Source organism: Toxotes jaculatrix, chromosome 9 (assembly GCF_017976425.1).
Source record: "Toxotes jaculatrix isolate fToxJac2 chromosome 9, fToxJac2.pri, whole genome shotgun sequence".
Taxonomy (NCBI): Eukaryota; Metazoa; Chordata; class Actinopteri; family Toxotidae; genus Toxotes; species Toxotes jaculatrix.
The window spans coordinates 16,191,060-16,203,799 of record NC_054402.1 but is presented as its reverse complement, the minus strand read 5'-3'; the positions used below and the strand labels follow the sequence as shown (position 1 = coordinate 16,203,799).

Below are 12,740 nucleotides of genomic sequence, written 5' to 3'. Positions count from 1 at the left end.
AAAGAAGCCGAGATGAAACATGAGTAGTCAAACAATTTTTTTAATGTTTAAAGCATTGTTGGCAGAGCTGTGAGTACACATTGGCTTCAAAATGAATTCTGTGCTGTTCTGTAAATAACACTTTTCAGTTGCCTTCAGCTTTGCCCACTGACTGAGTACGATTAAAAATTAAACTTAAATCAATTTATTTTACAATTTAATACATACTCTTATTTTGATTTATGTGTCTTTCTTTGATAGAGGGCTGTAAGTGAGGCGACGAGTCCTACGGCACACTACTGAACAACTTCACCTGGTCAAGTACATCAAGGGAAACTAAATCATATATATGACTTTCAGCTGTCAGAGTGGACCCGCACATGACTGTCACGATCAATATGTAGAGAGTAAGTGCTCAGTGTTGAACCGCTCGTATCCACTGCAGACCATCTCCTGTATCATCCATATGTATCAGGCCTCACTAACCCATCTCAAAACCATCTCCTGGAGTACTTCTCATAGATCAAAAGGCCAGGTGATGTGTGATATGGAAATGACCAAAGTGATTGGCCTCAAGCCCTCCTTTCTAAAGGGAGCACGGCCCGCCTCGTAACATCTAAGAACATCAACATGAATAGCAGTGATAGCTCAGTGATAATACCTCAAAGGAGGCTCTTTTTTTTTTTTTTTGGCTGATAGGTAGCTGCTGTATCAAAGGTATCGGCAGGGTTATAAGCAGCCTGTTACCAAAGAAACATCCCCTGCTTTGATCAAATCATCTCTAACTAATTACATGAGGATGCATGTTTCCCTTTGCAAATGATGCAACAGTTTGGAGCAGTTTACCATCTGCAGCTACTTAACTTACGTACTAATACCACAATCTCTTTTTGAAGTTTTTAAGAGGATGAACTCTTTCTACTTTGGACATTTGATGAACTTTCTCTTGTGCCGCCCTCAGGCCAAAATGTCAACTTTGCATACCAGATAGCTTCTGATCTAAAGAGCTGATGAACTGTTTCGAATTTAACGATCTCACACCCTCAGACAAACTGGGTTACTGTTGCATGTTTGGTCCTGCTAATGGTAAATTGTCAAAAACTAATTTATATTGTGAGGTGTAATTGCAGCCTCGATAGGAGGCTAATCTATCTTTATGTAGTTTTCAGTTTCTTTAACCATGACTTCAGTTTTAGTACTGTGAGGTACTGAAATGTCCCTTTCTTCAGAAAAAGAACAAAATCAGAATCAGCTTTAATGGCCTAGTATATTTGTGCATACACAGGATGTTGACTCTGGTTTCCAGTTGCTCTCAGCTCACATACTTACATACAGTACCAATAACAATGTCCCGGGAGACACACATGGATGTACAGCAAAAACAAGCAGACAATGAAGCTGACAAGTGACATGATATACACGCTGTTGCACAATGTGAATTTTAATACATGACTGATTAACTGTTCTGAGTTCTGTAGCATCTACCAGAGGGCAGGAGTGGGAGCAGGTTGTGTCCACCATATGAGGGGTCTTCAGTGATGTTTACTGTCTGCTTCTTGATTCTGGAGGTGTACAAGTCCACGAATGTGGGCAGGTTGGCACCAGTGATCTTTTCTGCAGTCCTGGCTGTCTGTTGTAGTCTGTACTTGTCTTGTTTAGTGGCCAAGTCAAACCAGGCAGTGATGGATGTGCAGAGGACAGACTCGATAAATGCAGTGTACAACTGGATGAGCAGCTCCTGAGGCAGGTTGAACTTCCTGAGCTGGCACAAAAAGTATATCCTCTGCTGGGCCTGTTTTGATGACCGGGTTGATGTTGGATACCCATGTCAGGTCCTGGGAGATTGTGGATCCAAAAAACTTGAAGGCTTTTGCAGCCAACTCAGTGCTCTTGAGTACGATGAGAGGGGGCAGCAGGTTGGGGTGGGGGTAGGGTTGTGACTGCACCAGAGGTCAGATTTCTGGGATGATGGTGTTGAACACTGAGGTAAATTCCATAAACATGTTCCTTACACACATCCGTGGGGAGTCAAGGTGTTGACTGCATTATCCATGGACCTGTTTACCCAGTACGCAAATTTCAGGAAGTCCAGCGTAGGCTTTTTGATGTCCTTCAGGTGGGTCACCACCAGTCTCTCAAAAGACTTCATGACCACAGACATCAGGGCAACAGGTCCTTAGAGTTCTATGATGGGGCTCCAGAGATCTGTTGAAGAACAGAGTGAAGATCAGATCTGATCTTCTGTCTCTGAAAGAGCTGACACACATCCTCACATCAGGCCCTGAGTGCAGGTGTGGAGCCAGTGGGGAGGGATGAGATGATGCAGGAGGCGCGGTGGGCTGTGTGAGAGGGTGAATGTTGGTTTATCAAACCTACAGTGAAACATATCCAGATTGTCAGCAAGTCCATGGTTCTCCACAGTGTTGGGGGGTGATGTCCTGCAGGCCTCTGGATGTTTATGTTCCACCCTGATTGTCTGGTCTACCTCACTAACACAAGCCTGAGGTGGAATGTAAACGTCAACCAGAACAGAAGAGGAAAAGGTTCACAGTTTACGATGACAGTTTCTAAGTTAGGACTTTTTATTAACACCGTGACAGCAGATTCCACCTCCCCTTGTTTCCTCCAATTGCTCAGTTATGCGGTCCTCTGGGTGGAAACAAAAACCGAGCAGCTGTGACCAGCTTTCCGGGATGGGTTCACCAAGTCAGATTTCAACGAAGCATGAGGCAGCTGAATGTGAAACGTCAGACTTTTGTCCTGTTGATGAGCAGCGGTTCGTTCATTTTGTCAGCTAGAAAACAGAGATTCTCCAGACATCTTTACTCCAGAGCACTGATGAGCTTTCCCCGCCTGCTTCTACTTCAAGCCCCATGAAGAGCTCATGCTCCTTCAGCCAAAATCTCCACAAAACCCTTCTGCATTCGTGCGTTCGAAGATGGGTGAAAAATTATGTGGACAGTTGGATGTTCAGTGGTTCTTCTCTGGTTACAGTAATTGTGTTGGTTTTGCAAAAGGTGAAACAAATAAATGAGTAGAATTACTGCCTTGACCTCGAGGTGTTTCCAAGATGTTGCTTTCATGAGAATGGTATAGATGGACAGACAACCTGAAAACATGTCTCTGGCCTCGCTTCAACACAATGTGATATCTCAACATAATGACATAATGTGGTTTGTCTCGGGCCCTGCTTATTTGTCCCAGGCCATGTTATTCCCCTTATCTCTCCAGACCTGCCTTCCTCTACCTGTCCACCAGATGCCATTAGACTTCCCCTCCTTCTCTCATCACCTGACTGCCCCACTCGTCCACAGATCTGTTCCCACTTCTCATTAGTCCTACAGTCACCTGAGCTGTCCTCACTTGCATCACATTCCCTAATCTATGCTCTATTTATAGCAGTTCACTTCCTTTGTTCCTTGACAAATCATCTGTTGATTTTGAGTTTTTTCCCCATTTTCTTGCAAGTATTATCCTGTTTCCTCTACCTGCCTGTGTTACTGCCTGTCTGCTTGTCAGCCCATCTGCCTGTGAGTTTTGTTTTTCATCACTAAAGCATCTTCACCAAATCCGTCTGCCTTTGAGTCTGCATTTGGGTCCTCTCAGCCTGTGCTATTTCCATCAGCCGTGACAAAACTGTAGGAACTTTAGGAACTTTTATTCTTGGTATTCTCTACTCAAAAACAAGTCTCACTTTGGTGAATTAGAAAAGTTTAAGACCACATTTAATATCCAGATCTCCTTTCTGAACTTGGTCTGAACCTGAATCTAACAGTGTAATAGCCAATTAGAAATTCAGTGATATCACTGGCAAACTCCTGAGCAAGTTTTATGATCATTTACTTTCAGTCCCTGCTTAGGACTGCAAGCGATCAGGCAGACTATGACATGTAATTTTAGCAGCAATACTGTTTTCATTTTAGAGCTGAAACAGTTTATTGATGAGTCTATTGACAGAAAATTAATCAGCAACAGCTTTGATTATCAATTGTCACTTCTTAAGCAAAAACCTCAAACATTCCAGTGCCTCAAATGTGAGGATTTGCTACTGTTCGTCTGTTTTACATTTTAAATGCAATATTTTTTAATAAGATTAATCAATAACAATGACAATAATCATTGGTTGCAGCCCTACTTGATTTCGTAACTATTAAAAAAAAAAAACACTGTGAAACACTAGCAAAGGCCATATGGAGGATCCTCTGAACAAATGGTTCAATTCACTGATCGCTGTGTTCAACAGAATTGCTTCTGTAAATTGAGCAATAAAAAGAAGTGCCTCTGTAGCAAGAGGACAAGAGTCCACGGAGACACACACACACACACACATAAATATATGCTTCTATATATATATATATAGAAGCATATTCCTTGTGGCTTCTATCTTCCCCCTGACTAACAAGCCAGGGATATCAAAGAGACCAAAGGCTGGTGATGAGCTTTGAGCTCTGCTTAATTGGATGCAGCTCAGGCTGAATCTGTAGCAGCAGAGTGAATGGCCCTGGGAGACAAGAGCTGACCGCCGCAGACACACACGCACACACAGACACACACGCACACACTCTCCCCTTTCTCACAATTAAGATGAAACAGCTTCAGGACTCGGCTTTGTTTACTTTCCCTGAGTTCTGTCAGGAAGAGGATTTTTTTTTTATTGCAACAACTTGAGTGTGGGAGGGCTGTCACATTCAAACTGGGAAAAAAAAAATCTGTCATTACCAAATGAATGCCACTTTCTGCTTGACACGTTTTTTTAAAAAACTGGCAGGATTGCAAAGTGAAAGGATCCCAGATGTAAATAGCAAGTTTATCGCTGCATTCCCATCTTAACATCTAATTAACATCTTTAGTCCTCTACTGAATCTTGTGAAAATAATAATAAAAAAAAATCTGCATGTGAGATCATTGAACTTGTTTCCAATTCAAATCAAGTTATTTCAAGAACGAAGTGCATCTACTTCTTTGATACTGGGCGTTGTGCACTGATTTATAAATCTAGTTAAATAACTTCTACTTCTCAACTTCTCAACAAATACAAATAAGGCATCATGTTAAAGAAATGTGTTGACATTTTGGGAAAAGTGCTTATTTGCTTTCTACCTTTCTACCCACTGTTACATCTGAACAGAAAATAACTGAAAATAATAAGAAAAAAAAATTATTGACCCTTGGCAGAACCAGGCTAGTTGTTTCCACCTGTGCCCAGCCTTTATGCTAAGCTAAGCTAACACACTGCTGGCTGTAGCTTCATAGTTAATGAACAGACGTATGAGTGGGATCGACCTTCTCATCTAACTGTCGGCGATAAACTGAAAACATATTTCCCAAAATATCCAGCTCCTCCTTTAATGTGTCCATACACAGTCAAAAGGGGAAAGTGTGTGAAAATCACTCCAAGAAGCCTGAGGAGTTGAAATGATGCTTGTAAAACAGCGAAAAAGAGGAAGTAAGAGGGTTAGATGTGATGAGCAAAACTCTTTTTTTTTTTAAATCATCGTAACAAAGATCAAAAAGCTTCCAATCCACCACAGTTCCGACATGCTCTGTGTGAACTTATTAAACAGAGGCAGAGCAATCTGCTGCAGAAACAGCTAAATTACCTCTGTGCTACCTCAGATACATCACCTCTTTCATCACCTTCAGTCCCACATCCCCTCTCCAAATAACAGTAAAATAAAAGATCTGTGCTCATAATGCCAGGGCTGCAAACTTCAGTTCACTCTGCACATTCTGCTGTGATCCACTGCTTTCATTTAACTGAATGGCTGAGCAACCAAGCAAGAGCTCCTTGGACTTGCTTCATGACGGATGGTTGTTTTGCGTTGCCACAGCCCTATTGTGTTGTAGAGCGAGTTACCATATCCATCAGGATGCACAATAGGCCTTTCAATAATGAATAAGCTGGAGGCTGGGAAGCCAATAACTCACAGAAAGGCCAGTGGCAGTGAACTCCAGCAGGAGGGCTTACAAGCTGCCTTCCAAAAAAGGTGCAGGCTGATATTAAAACTCAGCTAGTTTAACAAACACAGTAGGTTTGTTTTCCTCTGGTGCCTGCTGCTGTGGTTTGCATTTGGCTGCTTTTGATTCCTGCGGTATAATAAAAAAAACAAAAAAACAAACACAAACACACACAAAGCGAGGGGAATAAAGCCACAAAGCAGGATTAGCAACTTAACCAGATTATTTTTGAAATGTTGCAAAATATACTGAAATCAACAGGTATGACCAGGTTTTAATCCTAAACCTACTAGTTTCACAGATTTGGTGCAGTTTTTGCTGTAATCCTGCTTTGTGAAACGCGCCTCAGGTTTGACACAGAATTTGCAATAAAAGAAGAGAGAGAGAGAGAGAGAGAGAGAGAGAGAGAGAGAGAGGAGGGTGAGTACATGACACGGTTATCAACAGCATGTCCTCACTAAGCTCCAACACCAAGTCTTCACTCTCTTTAAGAAATGATTCATCGTGTTCTTCCACTCGCTCTCCTCTTCGTCTCATCCTCTCTTCTTTAATCCCTCCTTCTCTAACTAATTTCTCCTCCTCCTTTGCCTTTCCCTTCATCTTTTTCTTCAATCTTTCCTCCTCTTCTTTCACCGGACCATCTGTGTTATGACGCATGCAGAGGACAGGGGATGCAAACCAGCACCGCGCTTAGCCAATCAGGTCATTTACCAAATCTCAATTGACTGCTGCTCCAGTTTCCATGGAGAAGAAACAACCAGTGAGAGGGAAGCGAGGCAAAAATCAATGACTCCCCAAGGCCCCGGCCCGGGGCCTGGGCCGGACTTGAGCTTTGGCGCATGAGAGGGATAAAGCTGGAGTGGATGTTGTTGTTGTTTCAGGATTTTACAGCAGAAGAGAACTGTGGGCTCAGAGCTCAAGGAGTGATGTTTTTTTTATTTTTCCCCCTCTTAGCATTAAAAATATGACTGAATTCTCCCCCTCGTGTGAACATGTTGTCCAGGAACAGTTCAGGTTGTGTGACAACATCGTCCTCTGTGGTTTGTGTGGGGCAAAGCGCAGTGAAGCGGGCTGCAGAGGCAACAAACTGCAGCAGCTTTCTATTCTGAGAGATGAAATGAGGACAGACAAGGAGACAGCAATCAGGTCCCAGGCTAAATGCTCCAGTAAATGACTTCAGTGCCGACTGCACGCCACCAGCATGCTCACCTGTACATATAAGGGGGAGAGGTGGGGGGGTATGGGTGCCACCTGTTGGTGATTATGCCGGTTTATCCAGTCACCTTGCAGTTTCTCTCCGTGACGCTGCAGCAGGCTCATTTATCCTCTCCGCTGCTGCGAGCGGATGCTCTCTTTGACCTCAATATGACTCACAGGCCTGGCTGCCTATTGAACTTATTGCTACTAAAGCTCAACCACAGTCTATTTATTTTAAAGCTCAAATGAATTTCATGCAATCCAACAGAAGAGCTGCTTTATGTAGAGACCAATAAAGTTCTAAATTAAAACAAAAGAGGGCCATTTCGGGACTTCAAATGTCCTTGAATTGGCAGAAGTGTAAAAACAATGCAGTAGGAAGAACAAAGGTGCGTTCAGGGACACGTAAAAGAATGTGTGACGGTGCTATATCTCTATTAAACATAACCCTTGACGTTCTTTCTTCAACACAACAGTATAAATCATTTCTCACTGATGGAAGTCGTCTTCTGATGAATTACCAAGTGCTACCAACACAGTCCACCATCTTAATATCAGCCTGCTGGAACAACTCTGCTGGAAATGTGAGGTCTCCTGATCTGATCTGACATGATACTGATACAGAACAAAGACGCATCTGAAGGAGCAGAATAAATAGCGCAGAGGTGTCCAAACTGTTCCACAAAGGGCCGTGTGGCTGCAGGTTTTTGTTCCAACCAAGCAGCAGCACACCAGACCTGACTCATTTAATCAGCTGATCTCAGTCTTCAGGCAGTTGATTGGTCAAACTGTGTGCTCATGACTGAACAGATAAATAACAAAGGATATGAAAGAACCTGCAACAGGACAGCACTTATCTTATTCATATCCAGATGCTCTAGTTGATGAATGCAGTGTGGAGACTATTATTTCACCTAATAATCCGTATCCCAGATGTTAATAGATTCACCCACACTTGAGTTTTTACCTCAGTACACATACAAAGTAGAGCATGGCATAGAAACACGTTCAACATTAACCTCACAATTTACTGTAACTTTGCTCTTCTGCTGTTTTGCAGAGAGAACTCGCACCTTGACACACAAGCAAATAGTACACACACACACACATCTACAGTTTCCGCTCGCATCTCACTCCTTCCCTCCTGTTGCCACAGCAACGCAGCACTCGTCTCCGTGTCTCAGTGACAGCACATGCTCCCATTAAAAAACCATCCGCGAACAGCAGAGAGCAAGAACGCACACTCTCACATACCGTCAGCTACGGTACGGCACGCATGCAAATCAAAGCACTCAAATATCGATGCAGGTTTATCACACACATCATCCAAGGCGAACATCCTGAGGTTTCAGCAGAGCAGAAAGATGACGGGTAGTAGTGGTGATGTTTAATACAGGACAATAATGACGATGGTTCCCAGTGACTCTAATGGGCACAATAAACAAAAAACAAACAAAAAGTCCAAAGCCAAAGTCAAATAATTCCTATTGAAATAAAAATAATAAGCAAATAAAGCTCTTTTTTCTTTGCTTTATAAAGTAATTAACACATGGAACAGAAGCCTGTTTTCTCTGCATTATACATTTCTGTCTAAAGAACAAAATGACCACACACAAACCCTTACACCAACTGATTCTTACTATCTGTGCAATCTTTTCCAAAATCCGAGGTATGACATCAGACACATACACAGACAAGCTCAATATTAATCCCGTGTTCGCACACACGTTAAAAACTGAATGTGTCCATACCTCACAGTTGCGTCCCGTGAAGCCCTGGCTGCACGTACAGGTGTACTCCCAGGTGTCCTCTGGCCTGCCGGCAGTGGGGAGGGCCAGGCAGAAGCCCCCGTTGAGGCAGGGTCGTCCTTCGCAGGGGTCCGGGCGAGGGGTGGCCTGGGTCGGGGTGGGCTCAGCCGGGGCCGGGGTGTCCGGGGCCAGCTGGAACGGGGAAGGGACAGCCCCGATGCTGCTGCCACTGCTGCTGCCACTGCTCAGGAGCAGGAGGAGGAGGAGGAGAAGCAGGGGGGATGTGAAGCGCCATACAGTCAGGCGGCAGGGGACTGCCGGCACACTGCACACACTCGTCCTCATCCTGATCCTCTTAGTCTGGTTTCGTCTTTTTTTGTTGTTGTGGTTGTTGTTGTGTGTATCTTTCTCCTCTTTGCTCAGAGCTGCTGTTCGTGCTGACTGGGCTCAGCAGCAACTGAGAGGTGTTCGAGCAACTGTGTGAGTGTGTGAAAGAGAAAGAGAGAGAGAGGAGGAGGAGGATGTGAGGATGTAGAGCCTCAGCTGTGCGCAGAGAGAATGACTGGCTGATGGTGAGGAGGCTGAGGGAGAGAACGTAGGGATGCGGGAGGAGAAGGGGAGGGGTCTCAGCTCTTTTTTGTCTTTGAGTCACAGTGACGACGATAGCTGACGACACTCACACACACACACTGCAACCACCCCCCTGAACACCACCTCCACCTTCATACACACACTCCCCTCTCTCTGTGCCTCTCTCTTTCCTGGCTTCCCTTACATACACACTGTGCAGAGTAGCAGAGAAGCTCTGCACCTTCCTCATTTAGAGTCTCATCATCCATAACCTCTCCTTGGAGCCGGGCTTCCAAGAAGGGAGAGAGGGAGGAGGCTGTAGTCGGGGAAGACAGAGGAGAAAGAGAAAGAGGAGGAGGAGGAGGAAGAGGAAAAGGAAGAGGAGGGGTGGTGGTGGTGGTAGTGGAGAAAAACCACATCAGCTTTGCCATAAGATTAGCTGCTTTCCGGTGATAACAGGCGGTATTACCACTGGGGAGATGATGAGTCCGAAAACAGCAGAATCATGCTGATGGAGTGTGAGCTTGGTCCGAGGACTTAAGGTCAGTCGAGTCCTCTGATCCTTTACAAATACAGGATGAAAGAGGGAAAGAACACATCAGCATAAAACTTCTCCATTACACGTGAAAGTCCTGCATTTAAATTTTAAATTCTATGTAAAAATAAAGAAGCACTATCAGCTAAATTTATTTGAGGTATTAGCATTTGACAGACGAATGGCTTCTGATGCTGATGTATTACAATAAAGTGCACTATCACTACTGATGCATCAAGGGTCCGAAGTGTCTCGATATATCGGAGTGGTTGCGACATTATTAATGGGACTATAAAGAAAAAAATTAAGTTTTGTTTTCATATCTTGGTCTTTTCTCTAGTCTTTGATTTTCTGTGTGTGTGTGGGGGTGAATACTACTACTTCAGGACAATCAGGAGTTTGCTCAGCTCATTAAATTAAGTTTCTGGAGAAACACGGTCAGCATATTAACAGATGTCCCACTTCATATCTTAAGTTTACTAAACTCACTCTCTATAGTTAAGTGAACTTAGCTGAGGCTGGCTCTTCATCTTCTAAACTCTTGAGATGATTTTAACTCAGAGGTGTCCAAACTGTTTCACAAAGGGCCGTGTGGCTGCAGGTTTTTGTTCCAACCAAGCAGCAGCACACCAGACTTGACTCATTTAATCAACTGATTTCAGTCTTCAGACAGTTGATTGGTCAAACTGTGTGCTCATGATTGGTTGGAAAAAAAACCTGCAGCCACACAGCCCTTTGTGGAGCACAGGAACCTGTGTCTTTAAATTGAACCAGATTAAAATAAAACTTTTATTTCATTATCATGTTACAGTTGTGAGTGATCTGGGTAAATAATGTGATGGGAAAATTTAAATCAGAATGTTATTTATGACCAGTCGAGTTTCCTAAATCACAAAAGCAAGAATTAGCTCACTTTTTATGAGCATGAATCAAAGGGTTACAGAAACATTTTGGGTTGTTTATTGGAAAGGGGGAAAACAAGCCCACATTTTCTGCTTTTACAGGGCTACATACAGCTACGATACTTGTAACAAATTCTTTTATAAGGCAGTTTTCAAGAAATGTGTGTTCAAAAAGAAAAATCAGTTTTTAGGGGTTGGATTTTGCTTTGAGCACACAAAGTCCCTAATCTTATGTAATGCCTCTTTGTTCATCCTGCAGTGGGTGGTCACATAATTATTATTATTTATTTATTTACTTACTTACTTTTACAGATCAGTGGTTTGTCAAGGACACTGAACATTAAAGGGGCATTCCACTGAATTAACACGTTAAAGCCAATACACTGGTCAAGGGGAGTACACAACATGAGATGAGGGCATTTACAAGATAGATCCAGCATTTTTGGAGCTTAACCCATACTGTGGACTTAAAGACAGGATACATTTCTCTTGCAGGTCCAAAATAAATTGCTGGAGTGAGCCTTTAATTTGTAAGAATATGTGTAATTTACTTATCACATATCCTGATGTATTTAAGCTGAAAAAAAAAAAAAAAAAGAGAGCACTGACAAATCCAATTGCACTACTTACAAAACACATACCACGTTAACTTATTTTCAACAAGAAGCAGCAGGAAGTTTTAGGAGTCCTTGACCTTGTCCTCTTTGTCTCTCTCTATTACAGTCTCGAGGGTCGGCCTGTGAGATTCGCAACCTCAATTTATTTAGTAGCCACAAGCCTCAGAGAGACGGGTGTTGTCGTTGCAGCATGCTCGGTATGCTCAATATAAAACCCTGTGGCTGATAATGAGATGTCGGCCTTACGCCCCGACCTCAACTTTTCCATTTCCATAATGAATCTTCCCACAGTGCAATAAATCCGTCACCTTACACCGCTCCAGTCAGCTCACTGAGCTGAACACAAGTACTGCAGCAGACAGTAAACTCATGGAGCTTGTTTCTGATTGTGCCAACCATTAAACCTCTCCTCATAAAAGACTGGAAATGTTTTCTGCTGTTTACGGTGGAAAGAAAACAAAACAATATCAGCCTGTCTCAGAGAGAAAAGTCATTTGGGTCATTGCAGAAAGTTTTCAGTACAGTTGATGAACAGTATTCCAGTGAAAATGGGTTGAACCACGGTTTAGTGTTGGTTATTTCCACACCCACACACACATCTTATGTAATGCCAAAACCATTGCTAATCTGTCTCGTTTCGGAGAGCTTGGGAACACAGTGGTGGGTAAAGATCCAGCTTAAGGGCCAACAGTGGTGTTAAACCATGCTGAGATCTAAAGAGCAACATTCCAGGTGAGTCAGATAATTCACCTTTGCCACCATCTCCACAGCAACTCGCCTACGCCAGTCCACAACAGAGTCCCATGGAGGACCTAAGCAACTGAAGATCTGTCCTGAAAATTTATCTTTAACCGATAAGCGAAAATCTTTAAGAGGCCCCACTGACACCTGTTCAAATCCACATGCATCCACAATGACTGTCCAAAGGGATCCATTAACAGCAATGTGGCAAAGCGATGGAGGGATGGATAAATAAAACTAACAATGAACAAAGATGAGTCAAACAGTTACTTTATTTATGTTCAGGTAAAAACATGAACCTGATGCAGTAAATTATTGCAGATCTTAGAAACCAGCACATGAACGATTGGGCCAGGAGAGCATACAGTGGCGCCCTCCCCTGGCCACAGACTGCAGGTGCACACCACGGTTTGTTCCAAGCCAGCAGTGCAAAGAAAAAAATAATAATAATCAACTACAGCAAGAAATAAAGACAATATAGAAAAATTAAAAA

The 12,740-nt window shown here is 43.1% G+C and overlaps 1 protein-coding gene across 1 annotated transcript in view; it reads right to left on the bottom strand.

Annotated features, from left to right (window-relative positions):
* dner (delta/notch-like EGF repeat containing) overlaps positions 1-9,227 on the bottom strand; it is a 47,217-nt gene extending 37,990 nt beyond the window's left edge. Inside the window, exon 1 of the mRNA XM_041046778.1 lies at positions 8,886-9,227. Within this exon, the coding sequence (XP_040902712.1) occupies positions 8,886-9,227 (342 nt within the window). The remainder of the gene's footprint in view (positions 1-8,885) is intronic.
* Positions 9,228-12,740: the final 3,513 nt, after the last annotated feature.